The sequence below is a fragment of the Oryzias latipes genome, chromosome 6 (assembly GCF_053564925.1).
Source record: "Oryzias latipes strain Hd-rR chromosome 6, Olatipes_Hd-rR_3.1".
Lineage (NCBI taxonomy): Eukaryota > Metazoa > Chordata > Actinopteri > Beloniformes > Adrianichthyidae > Oryzias > Oryzias latipes.
Window position 1 is genome coordinate 8,026,690 of NC_136242.1, and position 24,699 is coordinate 8,051,388.

Here is a 24,699-nt window from a genome sequence, read left to right on the forward strand (position 1 = left end):
GTTATATGGAAGCTCTCTAGTTATAGCCAGAACTAGAGAGAAAAGACTGAAAAATAATGACCAAATCTTAAAACTGATTTTGTGTTTCTTCAAGAAAATAATATGTCTAGTTCATCAGTGAATAACCTGGCCACAGCAGATTTTCCAAACGTATATTCAGCTTGTTATGATTCTAGACATAGAGGAGTAGCAATTCTGATAAATAAGGAAGTTAAATTCACCTAAACCAACACAGGCATTTGCAATGCAGATGATCTGTCATTCTTTCATTCCTTCTTCTCTGTGCTATCTGAGCACACAGACAAATCTGTGATTATTGCGGGAGACCTTAACACGTCTTTAGACTACATCTACTCCCAGTGAAGACTCACTTTCCTTTTCGTCCCCCCCACTTTCACCCATGGCCCTACCTAGCCATTTTGATAGCCTCATTAAGTCAGGAATTAAGATGGCTCCCCTAACACCTGTGAGCCTCACACCACACAGGAGCTCTCCTACCCCTCCAGCACTCCCTCCTTATCCTTCACCCAAAGTCCCTCCAACACGTCCTTCATCCAAAGCCCCTCCAACACGCCCCCTCCATCGTTCACCCAAATCCCGTCCAGCTCCCGCTCCTCCTGGTCCAACACCCAAACTACCCTCAACTCGACCTCCCCTGCGCGCCTCTAGACGTGCTATCCCCCAGAGCTAGGATGAAACGGGCCCCCAGTGTCCTAGGAAAGGTTATGTCAAACTGGGGCCCTGTGATGAACAGCTTCCTTCTGGTGCTATACCTGTAGTTGCACCACGTAGAATGCAAAAAAGGGCAGTTAGACTGTCCAATCAAAGAAATCTAGTTCATATCCCCAGCAAGAAGGTTTCGACCAGTCCCAAGGAAACTAAGCTCAAACTTGCTGCACTCAATGTCAGATCTTTATGCAACAAATCATTTTTAATCAATAATCTTATCTCTTCTTTTAATCTTGATTTTATGTTATTAACTGAAACATGGCTTGACAAAAACACAGGAAACATAGTTCTAGTCGAATCAACTCCCCCCAACTACAAACATGTATCGGAAATACGAGAAAATAAAAAGGGTGGAGGCGTTCCTGCACTGTTTAGAGATAATATTGCAACCCGCAGACTATCATTTGGTGTGTTTTCATCATTTGAGTATGTGTCCTTTAAGATTGAGTTAAAACAAACTCCTCCCTTACTCTGCATAGTCATGTACAAACCTCCTCAGCACAGCCAAAGTTTCATTGATGATTTCACTGAAATGCTCTCAGTTGTGTGCACAGACTTTGATGGTCTAGTCATTACAGGTGATTTTAATGTTCATGTTGATAATGTCAATGACAGAAATGCAAAAGAGCTCAATGCTGTCCTTGAAACCTTTGATCTAATTCAGCATGTAAATTGCCCCACCCACAGCAGAGGGCACACTCTGGACCTGCTCATCACAAGGGGGGTTACTATTTACAATGTCAGTGTGGTTGATGTCGCCCTCTCTGATCATTTCTGTGTATTCTTTGACCTGTCTGTTACTCCCGAACCACCGCCTGGCCCTGCAGTTGTCCAAAGGAGACAAATAAATGAGAGCACTAGGGCACAGTTTGTAGAAATGATAAACCCTGAAAACGCCTCTGGTGCCAATGTTGATGAAATGCTGAATTCTGTTACTTCTAGCATCTTGAATGTTCTGGATGCCATTGCCCCTATGAAGGTTAAATTGAGAAAACATAGACAGAAAGCTCCCTGGAGGAACGATGATCTAGTCAGGGCACAGAAACAACAGTGCCGCAGAGCTGAGCGAAAGTGGCGCAAGTCAAAACTCCAGGTTCATTATGAAATGTATAAGGGGGAGTTGTACGCTTACAACCAGATCTTATGCAGAACAAGGGAAAGGTACTTCTCTGAAATCATTGGAAGTTGCAGCAGCAACTCTCGTGTCCTGTTCACAACAGTAAACAGATTAACTAACCCTCCAACCCAGCTACCAATAGAACTGGTTTGCACACCTAAATGTAATGAGTTTGCTGTATTTTTTAATGACAAGGTTCAGGGCATTAAAAAAGCCATCAACTCCACAACACATATAACTATCGAACGGCCACCTACTCACTCTAAGCTGACTCACTTTGTACCTGTCACTGACCAAACTGTCCAAGAGACCATCACCCGTCTGAGCTCGTCTACATGCTGCCTTGATGTGTTACCCACTAGATTTCTAAAGTCTGTCCTGAACAGTGTGTTGCCATCAATTACTCAAATAGTTAACATGTCTCTTCAATCTGGAATATTTCCAGAGGCATTAAAAACTGCAGTCATTAAACCTCTCCTGAAGAAAAACGGTCTTGATCCCACTGTACTGAATAATTACAGACCTATCTCTAATCTGCCATTTTTAGGAAAAGTCCTTGAAAAAGTTGTCTACCAACAGCTCACTGATTTTCTCTTATTAAACAATTCATTTGATGTTTTCCAGTCAGGTTTTAGACCCCATCATAGCACAGAAACTGCTCTTATCAAGGTAACCAACGACATCCGCCTGAACACTGATGATGGCAAAGTCTCTGTCTTAATCCTGCTAGACCTGAGTGCTGCCTTTGATACTGTTGATCATGGGATCCTTTTGCACAGACTCCAAGACTGGGTTGGCATCTCTGGATCTGCCCTAAGTTGGCTCAAGTCTTATCTAGAAGACAGGAAATATTTTGTTGAAATTGGGAGTTGTGTCTCAGACTACATGGCCTTGACTTGTGGTGTGCCCCAGGGATCGATCCTGGGACCCCTTCTGTTCAACCTCTACATGCTGCCACTAGGGCAGTTAATACGCAGTAATAACATATCTTATCACAACTATGCAGATGATACTCAGATCTATGTGTCACTGACAACAGGTGAATATGGGCCGGTGGATTCACTCAGCCACTGCCTCCAACAGATCAGTGCGTGGATGCAGAACAACTTTCTCCAGCTAAACTCAAACAAGACCGAAGTTGTTATTTTTGGCCCACAGAAACAAAGAGAAAGTCTCAGCAGCTACCTTCATTCTCTGTCTCTTAAACCCTCAAATCAAGTCAGAAATCTAGGGGTAATCATGGACTCTGACCTGAACTTTAACAGCCATATCAAGTCAGTAACATCAGCGGCATTTTACCATCTGAAAAACATTGCCAAAATCAAAAACATAGTGTCAAAGCCAGACCTGGAGATACTTATTCATGCATTTGTCTCCAGTAGGTTAGACTACTGTAACGGCCTGCTCACCGGCCTCTCCAAACGAGCTGTAAAACAGCTTCAGTACATCCAGAATGCTGCTGCTCGAGTCCTGACCAGAACCAGGAAGTATGATCACATTAGTCCTGTGCTCAGGTCTCTGCACTGGCTCCCTGTACCTGAAAGAATAGACTTCAAAGCAGCTCTGCTTGTGTACAAGTCTCTCCATGGCCGAGCACCAAAGTACATCTCTGACATGTTAGTGCCATATGAACCATCTCGTACTCTGAGGACCTCAGGGGCCGGCCTCCTGTTGATTCCCAGAGTCAGAACTAAACAAGGGGAATCAGCGTTTCAATATTCTGCAGCTAAAATCTGGAACAGCCTCCCTGAAGTCGTAAGACAGGCCTCTTCTGTGTTCATGTTCAAATCTAGACTTAAAACATTTTTGTTTAGCCGTGTATATGACTGAAAGGTCCTATCTGCACTTTTCTTTCCTTTCCTTCCTTTATTTTTAAATCAGTTTTCAAAATTTTTTTTTTCTTTTCTTTTAAAGTAAATTTTATGTTGATTATTTCTATGATGTATTGTGATTTTAATGCATTTTTCTGTTTTGTGAAGCACCTTGAATTACTTTGTGTATGAATTGTGCTATACAAATAAACTTGCCTTGCCTTGCCTTTAGATCCAGAAATGGATAGGCTAAGTAACACAGGAAATCTTAGAACCTGGCAGTCACAAACACTGCTAAACAGTACATGGAGGATTTTGGTCTTTGTGATATTTGGCGATTATTCCACCCTTCAACGAGAGCCTGCACTTTTTGTTACACAGTTCCTCAATCATACTCCAGGATAGATTATCTCCTGATCAATGGCTCCTTGATGAGTATAACTACGGAAGCACAGATCCACCCCATTACTGTTAGTGATCACGCACCGGTATCCCTGACTCTAAAAAACAAAACATCACCATCTTCATTAAGGAGCTGGAGGTTCAATACATCGTTGCTCAGAGACCCTGACTTTATTGACTACTTTGATAAGAATGGTCCTTATATTTACAAAGTAGCGACCACCCAGGAATTTTCCTATGCCTTCTATGGTAAGCAGTCACGAGAGACAAAATAATCGCCACTAATCAATTTTAACAAGGAAACACAAACAAGTTACTTCATATTTTTAATAAATAACACTATGATTCTTTCAAAACAGCTAAATATAGGTAATTAAATTCATCATAACTAGGTTATTTTAAAAGCATCGGTTCAAGAACAATAGGCTTGTTATACTGCCAACTTTGCACATGTTCAGTGTAGAAATATTTTCTCCTGCCTTTCAGATAGGTTAGAAAGAAGTATGACTTCCTTTCTCGTCAGGGGAATGGATTGAATCTGTTTCCATCCACTCATAATGTGTTTTTAAAATGTCTGGTAAATGTTATACTAGCTTACTGTAAGTCACACATGGTAGAAAGTGTAAAACATTTAACACATGAACAATATTATTACATCATGAAATACCATTGGGACCACTTACAATTTATTTTAAGATGACAAAATATTTTATGTCTTTTAAAGTGGGCAAATGTTGGCCTTATTGTAGCATCCCTTTCCACACTGAGACATAATCTCTCAGCCGCGTACACCATGTGGGTCCAGTAAAAATTACCCCAGGTGACCCAGAGGCATCAGGAGGAATGGGGCATGTCGCTCCCGTGGGGGAATTTTGCACAATGGGTCTGTTTGAATGTTTCAATGACACTTTGGCACTTGTTGTAGTCTCCTGCGTCTCCACTGCGGGTGTTTCCAACCTTGCAGCACCTCTGTATAGAGCAGGGCTGCTCATCCCTGGTCCTGGAGATCTACCTCCCTGCTTGTTTTCCAGCTCTCCCTGCACTGCTTGCTGCTGATTACCTGGACCAGGTGTGCTCATTCAGTCAGAATGTGGAGACATCTGATTGAGCTCATCAGCAGCTAGCAGGACCTGGAGATCTGGAAAACAGTTAGGGTATAGATCTCCAGGACCAGGAATGAGCAGCCCTGGTATAGAGCCAGCCTATCTCAATGTAGTGCCACTTTCCAGCCCCTAGGGGGTAGTTGAACCCGGTAAACCACCTCACCAAGCCTCTCCAATATCTCATAAGGGCTTACACAGTCACTGTCCTGTTTTGGACACCTGGTTTTCATCCTTTGGGGGACTGTAGAGACACAACAACTCTCCCACCTGAAAGTGGCGCCCCCTAGTGTGCACATCTTAATTCCTTTTTTGTCTCTGTTCAGCACTCAACAGCTTGTTCCTTGTAAAGTTGTGAGCAAACTTCAGCAGGTCCTGCAGCTTGGTGGCATAGTCTCACCCCAGGGGGTCCCTGGGCACGTCTGGGGGCCTCCCAATTTCCATCTCTGGCTGTGTATGCATCTCCCCGTCCAGCATCAGTAAGGCAGGAGAACAGGAAGTTGAGTCTTGGACTGCTGACCTGTAAGCCATGAGCAGCAGGGGAAAATGGCATCCCAGTCCCGCTGATGTTTATCTGCCACGATGACCAGCCGTTTAGCCAATGTGTGGATGTGTGTGTGTGTAGGGGGGGGGGTACGGTGTAGGTACCAAAAGTATTCGGCTTGCAATAACTGTTCAGGGTCCTGTTGGTGGTCCTGCTACTAATGATGACGTCATACTACGGTAACACTGCTTGGACAAACTACATAGCTACGTAGTGTTGAGCTGTTCTTTTCCCTCATAACTAATAATGCCTTCCCCCAGTACTAACAAAAAAGCAATTAAAACGTGTCATTTTGCTCAGCTTTATAATTTAATATAAGTTTATTTGTGTTTGTATCCCTCATGGCGTTTACATGGAACTTTGTTTATTGTTTTTTTTTTTTTTTTTTTGCTGTATGTCACCAGTGTTCTAAAATAAAATAAAAATGTAATAGCTACTAATCCCATTTTGAATTTTAATTGTCATAATTGTTTGTTACACCAAATGTAGGGAGACACATTGGCAATATAAACTTATTTTTCCGACTTGAATAAATGAATGACTGTATGAGTAACAAAGTTTATTTATGGTGCGCAGTCTGGTATTGGGCTTAATGGCAATTTTTAACAGTTATTATTGCAAAGTTTTTATTTCCTTCTTAAAACACGTTGAAAGCATTAATATACTAATTACAAAAAAATAAACACACACCTTATTTTTTGTTCAATTTTTATGTATTATTCTAACATTGAAACAAAAACCAACCCAAAAAAACAAGAAATTAGCACTAAAACAAATGCCGAATGTCTTGAATCCAATTTTCTGCTCTTTTCCACAGCTGGCCACAGATGATTTGCTGAAAGGGGAGTTAAAATAAGTCCCTTGTGATATATAGTGGGAAATTTCGATGTACAAGACATCCATGTTTCTCACAAAGCACTGTATTCGCTCTCACGAAGAACGGTGTTGGCATGTAAACTTGCGGACCAATCACTATCTTAAACGTCATCAGACCAACGTACAGCCAATCACATAATGTGACGTCATCATTAGTCGCAGAACCCCAAAGGACCCCGAACAGTTATTGCAGGCGGAATACTTTTGGTACCTACACCGGATTTGGTGGGCGCCCAGTTTTGCACACATAGCTGCAAAAACTTTGGACTCAAAGTTTCTTCCGTGATCTGTGTGAACTACCGCCAGCATCCGAAGCCTACTAATGTGCATGTATATATGCATGTACAAACCAGTTATCATGCATCCAAAGCCCCTCCGAGTATTCTCTCTTTTACTTAATTTAATTTAATTTTACGCATAAAATATGTTATGTCGTAACAGTGTATCTAAGTGTAGATTCTGCTTGTTGTTAAATGTCATTACTTTTGCATTTTTGCACATTTAAAAATACCCTTTCGCTCTTTTTGCACCTTGCTGTTGTTCTTCTTTTTTCTCTATTTTGCACTGAACTGCTGTAACAATTGAATTTCCCCAATGTGGGATCAATATAGAATATCTTATCTTATCTTATCTTAAAAGCCCATCCAACAGAGCATCCACCAAAGTTTTTGCTTCTTAGTCAGGAAGGCAGTATGCCTCAGGCCACTTGGTGAAATAGAACATCAATCGCCACTCTCTCCATGGGACAGCCTGCAGGAAACATGGAGGGGAACATGTGACTGACCCACTGGGCTCTTGCTTGCTGTGCAGGAGTCACACTTTCTGCAGAATCCGAGCCTGGATCCGAGCCCACTAAGGGAGCAGGGCCCACTGTTCTATCAGTCAGGGTTAAGCCAGCCGCGCTTTAGAAATGTTATGTCCCCCTTTAACCCTTGTTCTATCCTATGACCCCACCCCTTACATTGACGTGTTCTTCCTACCATGACAAAGGTGGATAAAGGTGGAAAGATTTCATGTAATCCATGGACACCAGTGAAGATCACAAATCATTGAAGAAAAAAGGTTCAGAGAACTGTCTAGTGGGTCTAGATGACCCAACTTCCAATGTTAAAGTGCCTAGGACAGCACAAGGGTTACCATGGTTCACAGCAGGGCATGAAACTCGATTGTCGCAGTTTTCAGAATAGAATAGAATAGAATAGAATAGAATATCTTTATTTATTAAGTTCTTGTCCCAGAAGTTCCTCGTGTGGGCTGCATGTTGGCGCAGTGCTTAGCGCTCTTGCCTCACAGCAAGAAGGCCCCTGGTTCAAGTTCCAGCTGGGGGACAGGAACCAGAATATCAATGGGGGGCCTTTCTGTGTGGAGTTAGCATGTTCTCCCCATGCAGGCATGGGTTTACTCCTGGGTCTCCAGCTTCCTCCCACCGTCCAAAGACATGCTTCAGGTTAATTGGTTAATCTAAATTGTCCCTAGGTGTGAATGTGAGTATGTGATTGTGGACACGCTACCCTGTGACAGAGTGCCCCCCCCCCTTCGCCCATAAGTGGCTGGGATAGGCTCCAGCAGCCCTGTGACCCCGAAAGGGATCAAACGGAAAAAGAAGATGAATGAATGAACTTTTCCCAGAATGAATCACTAAGTGCTTTACAAAAGCAGCATAAAATCGTATCAAACACCAAGAAGTAATAAAATACACTATCTATAATAAAACAAAACACAGTAAAAAGTAGTAAAGCAAGGAATAAAATCAACTAAAGCTCATCTGAATAAAAACGCTTTGACCTGAGATATAATACAACACCTAATCTCTTCTAATTACGTGTTACTTCAAAATAATATAAATACACACGAAAAAGATTTGTGTAATAGGTTTGAGTTATTATTATAGTACACATTCTTTACATATTATTGACTGAATTTGTCAACTTTGAAGTTCAATAAAGTGACTTTGGTGCATTATTCCAGGCCATGACTTGGGTTAGTATTTTATTTTCTAAAAATACTCTATAAGTTGTTACCTTGAAGTTGAATTTAAAGTGACCTTGTGGCACATATTGGGCGGCAGTGGTTGAGCAGGTTGTCCAATGATCAAAGGGTTGCCAGTTTGATCCCCGCTCCTCCCCAGTAAACTGTCGTTGTGTCCTTTGGTAAGACAGTTCATGCTGCCTGCCTCCAGTGTGGCTCCACTGGTCTGTGAATGTGTATGAATGTCCTGGTGATGGTCAGAGGGGCCGTAGGCACATATATGTGTGTATATCCCTTGTGCTGTCCTATGAACCCACCCTTACATTGACGTGTTCTCCCTACCATGACAAAGGAGGATAAAGGTGGAGAGATTTCATGTAATCCATGGACACCAGTGAAGATCACAAATCATTGAAGAAAAAAGGTTCAGAGCACTGTCTTGTGGGGTCTAAATGACCCCACTACCAATATTTAAGTGCCTAGGATAGCACAAGGGTTACACAGTACAGACCAAAAGTTTGTACACACCTTCTCATTCAAAGAGTTTTCTTTAAGTTCATGACTATGAAAATTGTAGAGTCACACTGAATGCATCAAAACCGTGAATTAACACATGTGAAATTATATTAATAACAAAAAAGTGTGAAACAACTGAAAACATGTCATATTGTAGGTTCTTCATAGAAGCCACCTCTTGATTACTGCTTTGCACACTCTTGGCATTCTCTTGATGAGCCTCAAGAGGTAGTCACCTGAAATGGTCTTCCAACAGTCTTCCCAGAGATGCTTAGCACTTGTTGGCCCAAACCATCTCCATTGGGTTCAGGTCCGGTGACTGTGGAGGCCAGGTCATCTGGCGCAGCACCCCATCACTCTTCGTCTTGGTCAAATAGCCCTTACACAGCCTGGAGGTGTGTTTGGGGTCATTGTCCTGTTGAAAAATAAATGATGGTCCAGTTATACCCAAACAAGATGGAATAGCATGCTGCTGCAAGATGCTGTGGTAGCCATGCTGGTTCAGTATGCCTTCCATTTTGAATAAATCCCCAACAGTGCCACCAGCAAAACACCCCCACACCTCCTCCTTGCTTCACGTGGTACATATATCAGCGCTGGTGGCTACCTGGGAAGCGCGTGCTACAGGAAAACATTGCTTCCCTTAGTGGGCTGGGATCTATCGGGCGGGAACTGTGGAGGCACACGGGGCGATCCGGGCCTCAATAAACACTCCAGTTGTCTGGAGTGGTCTTCTGCAGGGGACTTGACGTGCCGCGGGGCAAGTAGCGACTTTCTGATGACAGACAGAGTTTGCCCTCAGTGTATTTAAACACGCATGTGCAGTGATGTATGTACCAGAGGATCCTCGATTGGCCGTTCTGCATGTCAATCAAGTCCCGTACTTCTCGGTGAGGATTTTGATTCGCTGACGGATTTTTTAGAAAAATATTTTTATTTTTTTGGTCATTTATCTTTGCTAGCCTGCAATCTACCCTCATGTCCTTGAAGATTGACTGGTCAATCGCAATCGACGTAATGCGCATCCCTGATGTAGATGATAACGTATTACCTTTGGCACACAAAAGAATCATTTTTTAAATAAAATATTGGTTATTTTCCTGAGATCTTAAGATGACTCGATCTCTGACATACCGCCCCTTCACTCCTTGTGGGTGCCGGCCATTTCCTGGCCTTCTTTGGCAGCGTGTCTGCGTTTCACTCACAAAAACAAACAGCATCCAAACTTTTGCAAAGATGGATGTGCATATTGTGCATTTACAAGGAAAGCGTTTAGCGGATCATCCCTAGCTCAGTGGATAAAGTGGATGTGTGTGTTAGCCTGGGGGCGGGACTGGCAGTGTAGACTCTTTCTGGAAGGGGCTGTTCTCACTGGTCTATGTCAGCTCGTGAGAACCCTCTTGCTTTGGTGGGTTGGGATGGGCTGGTGCTCAGAGCGCAGGTTTTTAGAGGAATCCTCAGAAATGAGTGACTGAATCAAAATACCACTTTGGGGTTTCTTTTTGTGTGAATGAACATTACAATACAGTAAACCCTTGTTTTTCGCAGGGGTTACGTTCCAAAAAGAACCCGTGATAGGCAAAATCCGTGAAGTAGAAAACTTATTTTTTTTAAATTATTATACAATTAAATACTCTTTTATACATTGAAAAGAAAGAACAAACCATTTTACAGGCTCAAGCATTTGTTTCACAAATAAAAGTACTTTAGAAACGTTTTTTTCAACAAATAACTTCTGTAGTGTAACTGTCAAATAATAATTGTAATCATCAATGTGAACAGAAGGCTTCAAATTGCGGAGATTAGCCCCGCCCACCGCGACCCGAGTAATTGGATTAAGCGAGAGAAAATTTAAAATAATCATGAAAAAAATACAAAGTACAGTCGTACAAATAGTGACTCAGGTGTATTTCACTGCTCTTCAGACTGAGCCGCTGCATCCTGACTCCGCTCTGCAGTGTTTTCTTCTTTTGAAGCCCGCGGTGCAGCTGTGTTTGTTCAGGAGAAGAACATAGTGAGTGATGGCCAGTTGTTGTCGCTCTTTTTCTATGGGTTTTAGAGAAACTCGAAATTGCAAGATGATTTGCACGTACGTGTTGTAAATTTGGCAAACTGTTTTACGTACGTGTGCATATTAAACTGCAACGTTATTGACGCACAGGTAGAGAAGACTTTTTAGCCAATCAGAATGCAGAACACAATGCACGATGCAAATCCGTGAAGTAGCAAAACCGTGAAAAGTAAACCGCGTTATAGCAAGGGATCACTGTATTACTTTTTAACGCCGATTAAAGGGATTTTCCATGATACAGTATGGGCCCTTCAATGAATGCTGCAACATTTCTGACTTAGGTAGAAGTCATTCCAACATGAGATGGGACTTAAGTCTGGCATCATGTTACCATGGCAACAGCCAAAACATCTTTCAGAGGAAAGGCCATTAGTCTCATTTGTCATCAAACAATCAGTAAGAAGTCAAGTTTGATGGAGCACCAGATGGGTCTGTACTTCAGTTAGTCACTGCCAAACAAAAGTTATTTCAAGAATACAAGTGACAGAAGAGTTGTCTTTGTTGTTGTTTGTTCTCTGAAAATTGATTACCTCTTACTGGTAGGGTAACACATTTGTACAATGGCTTCAGATAGATTAGCCACTATGAGCAGCTGAAGAAACCAATGTGTTTGGAGCTCTGCATTGTCACTGTATCAGGGATGTCTCCTTCATTCCCATCTTTTCTTTTGGTGAATGATGGGAGGAGCCCAGACCCAGTCAGAAGTAGATTTTCTTTTTCCTTTTTTTCTATTTTGAGAATAAAACATTGTCTTTTGTACCCTCCCACTATCTACAGAAACAGACGCACACACCAACACACAAGGCAGATCACATGACCAGGGATAACGAAGGAAAAACAGCAACGAAAAAAAGAAACGAGATTTGGGCCTCAGTGCTCTGAGCTCTTCAATGGAAACCACATGTAGCGCAGTGGGAGGGGGCAGAGGTGTGTGTCTGGATGTGTGTGTGTGTGGGGGGGGGAGTGCTGTGGTGACTAAAACTCCAGCCTCAGAGTGAGAGAGGAGGTAGTCCCTCCAAGCTTTGCTGACATTCCCGAGCGCTGCAGGGGATTGAACAGTGTGAAGAACAGTAGATTAACTGTGAGGGGGTTCCTTCAACCCGCGCTCTGTCACACACTTCTTTACAGCACGGCACGGCTTCTGGACAGAAAGCAAACCTCTGTGTTCACTTGGGGTGGAAGAGAAAAAGAAGAAAGCTGATCAAGAAAGCAAGAAGAGGATCTGCTAGAAGAAAGCAACAAACATGTCCAACGCTCTGCTTAGGAGAAACTCCAGCAAACAGGGTCTGCAGAACCTCATGAGGTGTGTGATCGGGTTTCTCCTCTTTCTGCTGCTGTCTCTGTTTGTTCTGTCCTGTCACCCAAAAAAGCAAATCTGGTTAATATTTAAACGGCACAGTTCAGGCTCAGACTGAGGTGCTTCAAAGCAGTTTGTTTTCCTTTTCTTAAATGACTTTTTAAAATGTGTGTGTGGAAAACTTTTTGTCTCACCGGCAGGAAACTGGGAAGGTTTTCAGTTTAGACAGTCATTGTTTGTGGCGTAAACACCGCTGTCTAAATGGGGCAAAAAGGATTACTGGAAACATTTTGGGTCATGTGAGGATTTAGGCTTTTCCAATGACCTCAGTTTATCTCTCATTGTTTCTTTATAACAAAGAAATAATCCACTGATCAGTATCTTCCTTTTGAAAGACAGAACTTACCAAATTCGAGGTGGCAAAGGTTTTTTTTTTTTTTGTCATTTTTGGTGGAGGCAGAGCAGCAGTAAAGAAAAAGGCATGGCCAATGCTGAGACTCCTCTGTTAAGCTGCAGAGGAAAGAACTGTTTTTGCCTGGTGTCAGAGGTGAAAGGCTCACTCCGTCCACCCTTTGTTTCCTGGACATCCTGGAGGGAGTCTCTTCAACACAGAACCCAGCCAACTGTTACTATTACTGCTATGAAATCATAGGATAGCATGGGACAAATGCTAATGGTGTGCATCATTTGAGCCAGTTGTCTTTGGTAATTCTTTAGCAATGTCCTCACTTCAAGCTTGCTCTCTTGTTTTTTCTTGTACTTTGCTTTTACATAGTTTTAGGACCTCTCAAGAAGTTCTTCACTGACCCCCCATTCTGGTATTTAATAAATACATTTTCAGTGCGGCTGCACATGCATAAAGATAATAAAGATGACCAATTGTGAAGTTTTTAGGATCTTGGTGGTAGAAAACATTGAAAAAAACAAAGAAAAGTTCCTGAATAAAGTTACACGGGTTCGGATAGCCAGATTGATAAATATAGAAAATTATTTGGAACTATGAATTTCAAGAGACCAATGTTTCATCAAAACAAACAGTTCTTCTCATGACTTTTCATGAAGTAATTGTTATCTGACGGTTTTAAATGCATGCACAGCAGGCAGGGCAACAGTTTGAAAAAAAGAGTATTTAAAAGGAAAGAATTTAAGCATTTTTGAGTATGTTTCTAATATTTGGAAGATATCTTTGGTTAACCTCTTAATTAATATCAAGAGGTGAGAGTTATTTGTGGTTAGTTTGACTTTGTAAGCCCTGTTAGTTTGCACTCAGCCCATGGACTTCTGGCTGGTGGTGTATTTGACTGAATCATGAACATTTCCAGGTTCATTGTGGTTTTAAAAAGTGTGACTGACCAGCAAAAACCACAGCGGTATTTAAGTTTACAAGAAGTGTAGCAGTTAAAAAATATACATTTAAAATAAAATGAAACAATTCTCTTTGGAATTTTTGTATTTCTTTTTTTATTTTCGAACAAGAACCAAAAACAAAAGCAAGATATCCCAAAATGAGAACGGTTAAAGTTAACAAAAAGCCTTTAGATGGAGCTAAAAGCTGATCAACTCCAAGCCCCCCTTTTTATTTAGCCTAAAATAAATAGACATAGAGGTCTTTAGATCTATATCCACAGTAATACAGGACAGTTAAATAAGATATTTGTACATATCCACACAAAGTACATGCAAAAGTATTTTTATCTATAACATCTTATTTTACTAGTTTCTCCATATTTATTCATTTTATCGCCCTATAAGTGCTTTTAATGTATGTATGGTTTAACAATTTTTGATGTCTTCCCTACAATTATTTCATAACTACCCCCCCCCCCCCGTGTGGAGACGCATTGGAGTTTAGTGTTTGTTCCAACAGGTGGTGTGATGAATATGTTTGCTCCTATTTGATATTTGGATCATTTGAAAGTAATCTGAAAAGTTTCACATGAGGAAATCTCGTAGCCTGTGTCTGTCTGAAGAACTCAATGAGGTAAAAATGTATTGCATAGACTTTTTCCAAGAAAGAAAACGACATTTTGTCACACGATAAGCTGCAGGTTTTTCAAAAAAGAAAAAAAAAGGAAGTGAACAGCTGGTTGGGAGAATGGAAGCATTGTATCACAAAGCATGTGGGACCATTATAAAACCTATCAGAATATCTTCCTCAATCGACTGAGTTCAGTCTATCGGGTCTATTTCAGGTGTGACAAACAATGATGCTTCTTGTGCTTAACATAATGCTACCAGGAGACCTGGTTCCCCTTTTTGAAAAATGTCTTGCGCCCCCCCTGCCAAGTACACTGGTCTGGTACAATATGTTATCAGAGTTGTCAAGTCCCCACGGTTCAGTGCAGTTTGGCCCAAATTCAGCTTAAAATTTGCTTCTCATCCATCATTGTCACTTTGTGAAAATGTTAAACTCCTTGGGTGTTCTGGAACCCCCCCCCCCCCCCCCCAACATTGCTGCAGTTAAGATGAAGCTCCTCCTCCTCCTCAGGACAACAGTTTGAATGCTTGTGGTCTTAGATGGACAGTGCTCTTCCTCGCAGTGTGCCTGGGGATTTTCCCTTAACATAGTGTTTCACTAAACAGTGATGCATGAATTTGTCAGAGGTGAAGGTTGCACACAGATTTATGAGCTTGGGGGGTGTTCAGGTGCCTCTGAATGTGGTTACTACACATCCTGGACCTGGATAACAGCTGGAGGAGGTGGCATGTCTCTGGGACTCAGCTCGCTCACCAGACATCTCCAGCCTGACGGGGCAGACGGCATGAATGACATCACACCAGGTGTTTACCCAAGCTGCTCCACATCTATGTCGAAATCTTGGATGCATACAAGGGTTCAGGCTCTAGCGGAAACAGCTCTTCTTCTTTTGGGGGGATTTCTCGTCTATCTTTCTGTGGACATTAAATATTTCCACGTTTCTGACCTCATTTGGAATTTTCTTGTCATGGGAGAAAGCTGCAGCAGCTGCTCTGACAGCACACACACTTTTCAGGTTCAGACTGCACTAAAACAGTTCTGGTGTTTTCTGATTTCTCGGCATTCCAGCCCTCCGCATGGATTTGGACACGTGACTGCAGACAGAAGAGACTCAACCTTTTGTTTTTGAGAGGGGGTGCAGTTGATCTGGGGGTCAGAGCAAGCATGCAACAGTTCCAATCTGTTTTTGATCACATCCATGTGGGAGACAAATACCCCCTTAAGATGGCCTGGTTGGCCCCTTGACAGGGATATCAGCCAGGAGCCAAACCTGCCCCAAGATGGCTGTGACCTCCGACCCCTGAATCCCCCACAGAGGGAGGGGTTACCCTAGTGTTTACAATACAGAAAGATAAGAGATGCAAGAATGTTTCTGGGGAGGTAGGGCAGGCTTAGCTGTTAGGTGACGAGCCTCCGACCCCCAATCCTTCACTCAAGAGATCGCCGTCATCTATAAGATGGAGAGAAGGTAAACAATTGGGGTTTCATGTTTCCAGGGGCCACATTTCTAATATCTTTGATCTCTCTGACCAACATGTGAAGTTCTAAGCAGTCAAGCAGAGCATCAGGAAGGTTCTTTTGAAGGAAACACCAGACGCTTCAAGCCTTGAAAAGGCTGCATCCCTCTGGTTGAACCCCCCCACCTGCACCCTAAGGTGGTTGGGATAAGCTCCAGCAACTGTGACCTTGGAATAGGCAGGAAGAGAAGATGAATGGAAAAATGATCAAACTGCAGTGACTGAAAGCAGTGTGACGAGTAGATGTGGGTGCTGCGAGAAACAATCTTCTTTCTCTTTCGGCTTTTCCCATCAGGGGTCGCCACAGCGAATCATCCTTTTCCACCTCACTCTATCATGAACATCTTCTACCCTAACGTTAGCCAACTTCATGTCCTCTGTTAAGACATCCATATATCTCCTCTTTGGCCGTCCTCTTGCCCTCCGGCCAGGCAGCTCCATCTCCAACATCCTTCTACCAATATATCCACTATCCCTCCTCTGAACATGTCCAAACCATCTCAGTCTGGCTTCTCTGACTTTGTCGCTAACACAGGCAACGTGAGCCGTCCCTCTGATGTACTCGTTCCTTATCCTGTCTAACCTGGTCACTCCTAAGGAGAACCTCAACATCTTCATCTCCGCTACCTCCATCTCAGCCTCTTGTCTCTGTCTCACTGCTACCGTCTGTAACCCATAGAGCAGAGCTGGTCTCACCACTGTCTTGTACACCTTTCCTTTGAGTCTTGCTGGCACTCTTCTGTCACACAACACTCCTGACACTTTCCTCCAACCGCTCCAACCTGCCTGCACTCGCCTCTTCACCTCTTTTCCACAATCCCCATCACACTGAACTGTTGACCCCAAGTACTTAAACTCCTGCACCTTCTTCACCTCAGTCCCCTGTAACCTAACGCTTCTACCTTGATCCCTCTCGTTCAGACACATGTATTCTGTCTTACTACGACTGACCTTCATACCTCTTCTTTCCAGAGCAAACCTCCACCTCTCTAGCTGTTCCTCCACCTGCTCTCTACTCTCACTGCAAGTTACAATGTCATCCGCAAACATCATTGTCCAGGGAGATTCCTGTCTTACCTCGTCTGTCAGCCTGTCCATCAGCATAGCAAACAAAAAAGGACTCAAAGCTGATCCTTGGTGTAGTCCCACCTCCACCTTGAACTCCTCTGTCTGACCTACAGCACATCTCACCACCGTCATACTTCTCTCATACATGTCCTGAACTACTCTGACATACTTCTCTGCCACTCCAGACGACCTCATACAGTACCACAGCTCCTCCCTCGGCACCCTGTCATACGCCTTCTCTAAATCTACGAACACACAATGCAGCTCCTTCTGACCTTCTCTGTACTTTTCCATCAACATTCTCAAAGCAAAAATGGCATCAGTGGTGCTCTTACGGGGCATGAAACCATACTGCTGCTCACAAATCTCCACCTTCTTCCTAAGCCTGGCTTCCACTACTCTTTCCCACAGCTTCATTGTGTGGCTCATCAACTTTATTCCTCTATAGTTGCTGCAGTTCTGCGTGTCACCCTTGTTCTTAAAGATCGGGACCAGAACGCTTCTCCTCCATTCCTCAGGCATCTTCTCACTCTCTAAAATCCTATTGAACAACCTTGTTAGAAATTCCACTGCTGTCTCTCCTAAGCACTTCCATACCTCCACAGGTACGTCATCAGGACCAACGGCCTTTCCGCTCTTCATCCTTTTCAGAGCCTTCCTAACCTCATCCTTTCCAATCTCTGCTACTTCCTGCTCCACAACAACCACATCTTCCTCCCTTCTTTCCCTGTCATTTTCCTCGTTCATCAGCTCCTCAAAATACTCCTTCCATCTTTTCTGTACACTCTCTTGGGTTGTTAGCACCTTTCCATCTCTGTCCTTAATCGCCCTTATCTGTTGCACGTCCTTCCCATCCCTGTCTCTCTGTCTGGCTAGCCTGTACAAGTCCTTCTCTCCTTCCTTTGTGTCTAACCTGTCATAAAGCTCATCGTAAGCTTTCTGTTTGGCCTTTGCCACCTCTCTCTTCACTCTACGCTGCGCTTCCTTGTACTCCTGTCTACCTTCCTCAGTCCTTTCTACATCCCACTTCCTTTTAGCCAACCTCTTCCTCTGGACGCATTCCTGTACTTCCTCATTCCACCACCAAGTCTCTTTACCGTCTTTCCTCTTTCCAGATGACACACCTAGCACCTTCCTACCTGTTTCCCTGATAATCTCTGCTGTAGTTTCCCAGTCATCTGGAAGTTCATCCTGACCACCCAGGACCTGCCTCAACTTCTGCCTAAATTCCTCACAAGTTTTTTTCATTCTGTAGCTTCCACCACTTGGTCTTCTTTTCTGTTTTCCCTATCTTCTTCTTCCTGACCTCCAGAGTCATCTTACACACCACCATGCGGTGCTGTCTGGCTACACTCTCTCCTACCACCACTTTGCAGTCATTAACCTCTCTCAAATGACCTCGTCTACATAGGATGTAGTCCACCTGAGTACTCCTACCTCCACTTCTGTATGTCACTCTATGTTCCTCTCTCTTCTGGAAGTAAGTGTTGACTACAGCCATTTCCATCCTCTTCGCAAAGTCCACCACCATCTGTCCCTCCAGATTCCTTTCCTTCACACCAAACCTGCCCATCACCTCCTCATCACCTCTGTTGCCCTCACCAACATGCCCATTAAAGTCTGCTCCAATAACAACTCTCTCTCCTCTGGGGATACTCTCTATGACCTCATCCAACTCATTCCAGAATCTCTCCTTCACTTCTAACTCACAGCCAACCTGTGGCGCATACCCACTGACTACATTCACCATCACCCCTTCAATTTCTAACTTTAGGCTCATCATCCTGTCTGAGACTCTTTTCACCTCTAGAACACTGTTTACAAACTCCCCCTTCAGAATCACTCCTACCCCGTTTCTCTTCCCAACACCATGATAGAATAGTTTGTATCCTCCTCCAATACTACGTGCCTTGCTGCCCTTCCACCTTGTCTCCTGCACACACAGTACATCTACCTTCCTTCTCTCCATCATGTCTGCCAGCTCTCTGCCTTTCCCTGTCATTGTGCCAACGTTAAGAGTCCCTATTCTCAAACCTATGTTCCTGCCTTTTCCCTTCTCTCTCTGGCAACGGACCCTTCTGCCTCCCCTCTTTCTTCGACCAACAGTAGTGAAATTTCCACCGACACCCTGTAGGTTAACAGCATCGGTGGCGGTCGTTGTTAACCCGGGCCTCGACCGATCCGGTATGTCTAAAGTGTTGCGAGAAACAATGTGAGTCCCATTTGTTACCAAAATAAGAGACTGAGCTTGTTTTACTTTGAACTGAGACTCGTGACGTCCGCTGAGCAGCCGCTCATGCACTGTCTGTCCTCACAGAGACCATGGAAAGCGTTCTAGCCGAAGCCTTTTCACCGGACTGTAACTGTTCTTGGCCGACATTTGTTCACACCACAGTTGGGATTCTTCTCTGTGCCGAAAGGCCCCATCAGGTTTGTGTGTGGAGTTCTGATTCAAACTGCTATATCATCCCGTCTACAATTTGATTTTCTGCCAGTATGAAGAAACAGAAGGGACATCACAATGAAAACATATTACAGTGGGACTTCCTGATCTGTGCTGGAGGGAGGTGCTGAGTGGCTCGTCACAGCGCTCAGATGATGGAATAATCACTTTCTGGGAAGTCTTGTTTTGTGTGTCAGCATGACTCAGTGCCCTTCACCGTCTTGACTTGTTCAAGCAAAACAGTGACTTCACCTCTCAAGTGTCTTCCCACCTTCCCCTTCTGCACCGCAGAGGCTGGCAGGCTTTCAGGCTGAAAATGAACCATGTTATCATTTGTCATTCAGCTCAATCACCCCTGGCTGACAGCATGTGTGCTCACCAAAGAGCAGCTGGGGATTTAGGACTTTTAACTCTTCCTCCTGATGACAAATCCTTCTCTCATTCTTGTTCCGGTTAAATATTCCAGGACAACAAACTCAAACCTGAACAAGTGGAGACAGAGAGACTAACAATATATGAGGCTCAGTGGTTCTGTTGAAAGGCGCCACAGGCTTTATTAGTGAGAGAGAGATTGATGCTGTGTTGCTGGTTGAATGCGATACTGGAGAGCACTGATATCTTTGTGTCACAGGTCTGCTAGAGACCACTTCTGACTCCAAAACAAAAACACCTAACAGACAGACCAGGGTTTGAATGCAGATACAATTTTTACCCAATGGATTACTCTGGATGAGTTTTAGGTTTTATTGTAAGAAAAAATGACTTGTTTATTCTATGTGTTGATGAAAAATTAATTAGGGCTTTGTTTCTTGACCTTCCTTCAATGATTTGTTGTAATTTTAGACAAAGCAGATTTTGTAGTAAAGGCCCTAAAAGAAGAAAAAAAATATCATGAAGTTGTAACAAATAAGTAAATATCAGAATGAGTGACAGCAGTAAAAATAATAAAACACGGATGTGAAAAAATGGCATAAAAGCGCAAGACTTTTTTAGTTCAAACAAAAAAAGCACTGTCATGTCAATCTCGCCTCTTGAACTTTTCACTTTGGCACAATCTCTTGATCAAAAGACGATAAAAAACAAAATGAAATCGCTAAAGATATGAACAAAAATATGTTTGTGAAGAAACTTTGAGGCATGTAAAGAGATTTATCAAAATATTCATAACTTCATTAGGACTTCTCAGTGCATCAGATTTTCATGGGTGTCAGAACTCCAGTGATTGACATTTTGAGATCAAAAAGTGTCTACAAAATTCAATTTTGACACTGAAAGAATTGCGCTCTGCTAAGCATCTAGCTTCACTGCAGTATCCATCATTAACTGAGTCAGAACTAAAGCAAGATTAGAGACAGAAATGAATGTCAGTCTGCAGCAGTGAAACTTTGAAGTGGGGATTTCCTGTGTCAGTCTCTTACGCAGGAATTTTGCCCCCCTCGCCTCCTCAGCAAGGCTTCAGTTTACTGATATATCTCCTTTTGCAGCTTTGGGAAAAGCTATGGTGGACACTGGAATTGGGTTGAACACTGGGTTTTGACCAGCAGAGTGTTTTTTCAGCTTCACTGCCATTGTTTGGCTGCTTTGTTTCAGCTGGTTGTCCTGCTGCAGGACTCAGTTTGGACAGAGCCTTAGCTGTAAGACATCACATCTGACTGAAAAACTGCAATCCAACAGCCCATATCATAACCCTTCCTTTACCATGCTTTTGAGCTGAGGAGTTTTGGGGTTATTAATCAATCTGCTTTATTAGGGGCCAAGATCACAAGAATATCATGCGTAATTCAAAAGGTCTCTGATGTTATTTAAATCCAACCATGAATGAGCTGGTTCTGTCCAGCCTGTAGGAGGTAAAAGCCGGAAGCAGTTCTCTGAAATAAGACCTCTGTCATTAGTCGTGGTTACATGGGCAAAATATCCTGATCGGATCAATGGTCGGATTAAAATCCAACCGTGCACATGGGCCCAGAAAACCTTTTTCCGATTAGAACAAACGTTCACACGGTCACACTTTCGGTCGGAATAAATCATTTGGCCATGCGCAGTAGTGTTGAAAATACCGGAAAAAGGAAATGAGTCCCACAGTAAACAAACCTTTGCTGTCATATAAATTTATGCAGCAGCTCGGTAATATACGAGACGATCTTCTAAACTTTTTTTTATTAATGTTATGAACATTATGAAGCGCCTGTTCGCTCATCATTTTATATTTAATCCGTGTGTTTGGTGCTTTTTTTTGTGGAAGAACGGAGCTCTCAGGAGAGGGAGGCTAACATGCGCTAACAACATTAGCCTTGTTTGATAAATCCATGCGGGAAATGCCGCAATCTGCATCTTGGCTGCACGTAAATATGTGGGAATAACATCAGCATTTATTTTGCCGGGACACGACTATAAACACAAATCCACGTGATTGTTTGAACGGTTTCTAAGGACTGAGCGGCATTCTGCTTCGAAAATTTTGCACACCGCCCCAAAGCCGCTGTGGGTGAGCTGGAAGTCTGAACTCTGCTCAGAGACACACGGTTCTCCTGACAGCAGCTAACCCAGACCGGCAGGACAGATTGGAGTCACACAAACAACAAAACGCACACGTAACAAAGCATCCTCCCCTCCCTTTGCCCCTCCGCAGAGCAGCTGGTCGGTCCGGCATGCGCTCCAAAGCTTTCTCTGGAGCGAAACACCATCTATGCTTGACGTAAAACCAGAGCAGTAGTGACACACGATTGGAATGAACAACGATCGGTATAACCCACCTATCTCGATCGGAAAGAAATTTTGATCCAAACAAGTCTGATCGGGGCAGACTATTCCGAACGGCGTGTTTACATGACATCTTCCTTCCGATCAGGCGTTCATTCCGATTACTTTTGTCCATGTAAACGCAGCTAATGTGATTGAGATGGTAAGTAGATGGCTTTTGTTCTGGGCTCTGAGTCTTTCAAACTCTTCTCCGAGTCTAAATGTGATTTTTTTTTTTTTTGGTCAAGTTCTCTAGAGCTGAATTCTCCAGTACCTTTTCTTCTGGTTACCAATGTCTTCATCATTTAACTGAAGGGAGTCTGACTATGGGAGCATTTACATGTTGAACAGCAGAGGTCAAGGAATCAAACCTTGAGGCGCTATGTGACGTTTTTTTTTAAGCATTGCTTTAATGGCAACTGAATGAATGTTTGTGTGAAAAAGAAATGACATGGTGACAACCTAAGTACTCACAAAATGTAAGTAAAGTAAAGTAAGCAAATGTTTGTTTCCATAGCACCTTCCTCAGACAAAAATCAAAAAGTGCTACACAACAGTAAAAAAAACAAAAAATTACAGCCAGGGGTGTTTAACATTTCCAGTTAATTCTTAATAAATATAAAAGCTTGTTCTTCTGTTTCGGATTTTCATTTAACATGAATGCCAGTTACAGTAGCAAAAAAAAAAAAAAAAGAAACAAAAGAGTTTAAAAGGTCCAGCAGAGTTAGTGTGGGAGTCCTGATACTGAGGTGTGTGAACCCCCACCCACACCCCCCAGCTTCTGTTACAATGGCCCATCTCTCTAAACTGGGAAACTGCATTTGTGACAGTTTCATGAGCTGCAGCTCGTCTGTGTCAACTAAATACATTTACTTTTCACACCTGAACACGTACATGTTTGCCCCTAATGTTGATTTATCACCTCATGAGACTCTTTGTGACTGCTTTTGCTCAAGGGCACTTTGTCAGCCGTTAAAAAAGGACACATTCAACTAGACAGCCTGTTCAGTCTTGAAACAAATTTCAATTTTCTGAAAAAACTTCCTTTGCTCTGCCACGAAGAGAAGAATTTGTCATTTTATCGGTAACCTTTTCTTGGCAAAGTCCAGACAGTTTCTTTGGCAAAATAAAAAAAACACGGAGGAGGAGGAGACTTGATGTAATCTCAGTTTTTCCGAATCTCTCTACTGGAGAAGAATCATTCAGCCAAAGCAGATGTTTGAGCTGCTGCCAAGTATGACGGAATCCTGCTGTGTAATGAAAGGGCAGAGCAGTTCAGCTCCGACCGTCCACACGTCAACACCTGACCAACCCACACTACGGCAACCCCAACAGCTTTTATAAACTCATACAAGGTTTGTGGTGTCAGTCATAATTACAGTTTTACTGCAACACAGGAATCCATTCCCACCTGCATTACCTCAGATGTTTTGGGTAAAAAGCCACAGCTGTAGGCATGTTTGGTTACCTGTGCACACTTAGATCTCAGTTTGGTAACTCTTAGCTGAGGGATTAGAAAATGAGGATTCGGTTGTTTGACGTCACACTCGTCAGCTGGAGTCAAGTTTGTACCAGAGCCCAGCTTTCATCTGAATGCAGACATTCGGTGACCTTTAGGGTCTCAAGGGAACATGAAGGACAACACCAGTGATCCTCCTCACAATTGCTGCCTTGGATCACATAAATATTGACTGTATGAGTTGTTCAGGTACTGCGTCTGAAATATAGAATTAGAGATGATCTCTGTTACCCTTGTAATCAGAGCTTTCTTTCTTTCTTTCTTTCTTTGTGGTGCTCACATCATTTGTTTTCTTTGGTTTGCTTCCAGTTTTTGTTCTCTGGGCCATCCAATTCCATTCTGACTGAACCAACTCTGGTGCATATGAATCAAAACAACCAGTGGAAATGCTCCCTGACCGTACAAGCGTTTCAACCCATTCAAGATCACAGAACTTTACATCGGTCAAGATCAGGAATGGTCAGGGCCTGAATACTGACCGCTGCTAATCTCCTGCTCTCACGGCTTCAGGAACAGAGTCTCCTCACCTTCAGTTCCTTTTTTTTCCAGCCTGAGTTTGGTGGCACACCGAGCAGATGTGCATCCAGGTGTGCTCAGGCTCACAACCACCATCTTTCCTCTCATTTCATTTAACTTTTTCTCTTGTGTCTCTGGCTTTGACAGAGAAATGAAACTGTGCACAAAGAGAGGATGCTGGTCAATATGAAGCAGTTTTTCTGTCGACTGGTTGCTTTCAGACCCATGACTCCTTGTTTGTAATGTACAGGTACAGGTGGATCTGTGGCTGGTGGTAGCTTCCACTTCTATGTCAGCTCACGCCTTCTGAATAAATTAACGTTTAGAGAAAGACTACAGGTCCTTGGAAAGGCAGAGACAACACTCCCTCCCTTTCTTCTTCTTGGGTGACTTTCTTCCCCTAACACAAAAACTAAAGGGCACAAGGTTTTCAGTTGAAGGAGCTAATGCTGTATGAGTGAATTTAAAGAACCCAGAATTGAAAGTTG

General features: G+C 43.0%; 1 protein-coding gene across 2 annotated transcripts in view; it reads left to right on the plus strand.

Moving 5' to 3' along the window:
- Window positions 1-11,931: 11,931 nt before the first annotated feature.
- Window positions 11,932-24,699, plus strand: part of lsp1a (lymphocyte specific protein 1 a) — a 44,860-nt gene continuing 32,092 nt past the window's right edge. The window contains exon 1 of one of the 2 annotated variants that reach the window (XM_011475749.4): window positions 11,932-12,437. In XM_011475749.4, the coding sequence (XP_011474051.1) occupies window positions 12,379-12,437 (59 nt within the window). In that variant the 5' untranslated portion in view covers window positions 11,932-12,378. The remainder of the gene's footprint in view (window positions 12,438-24,699) is intronic. The other variant, XM_011475750.4, reaches the window with a different exon arrangement.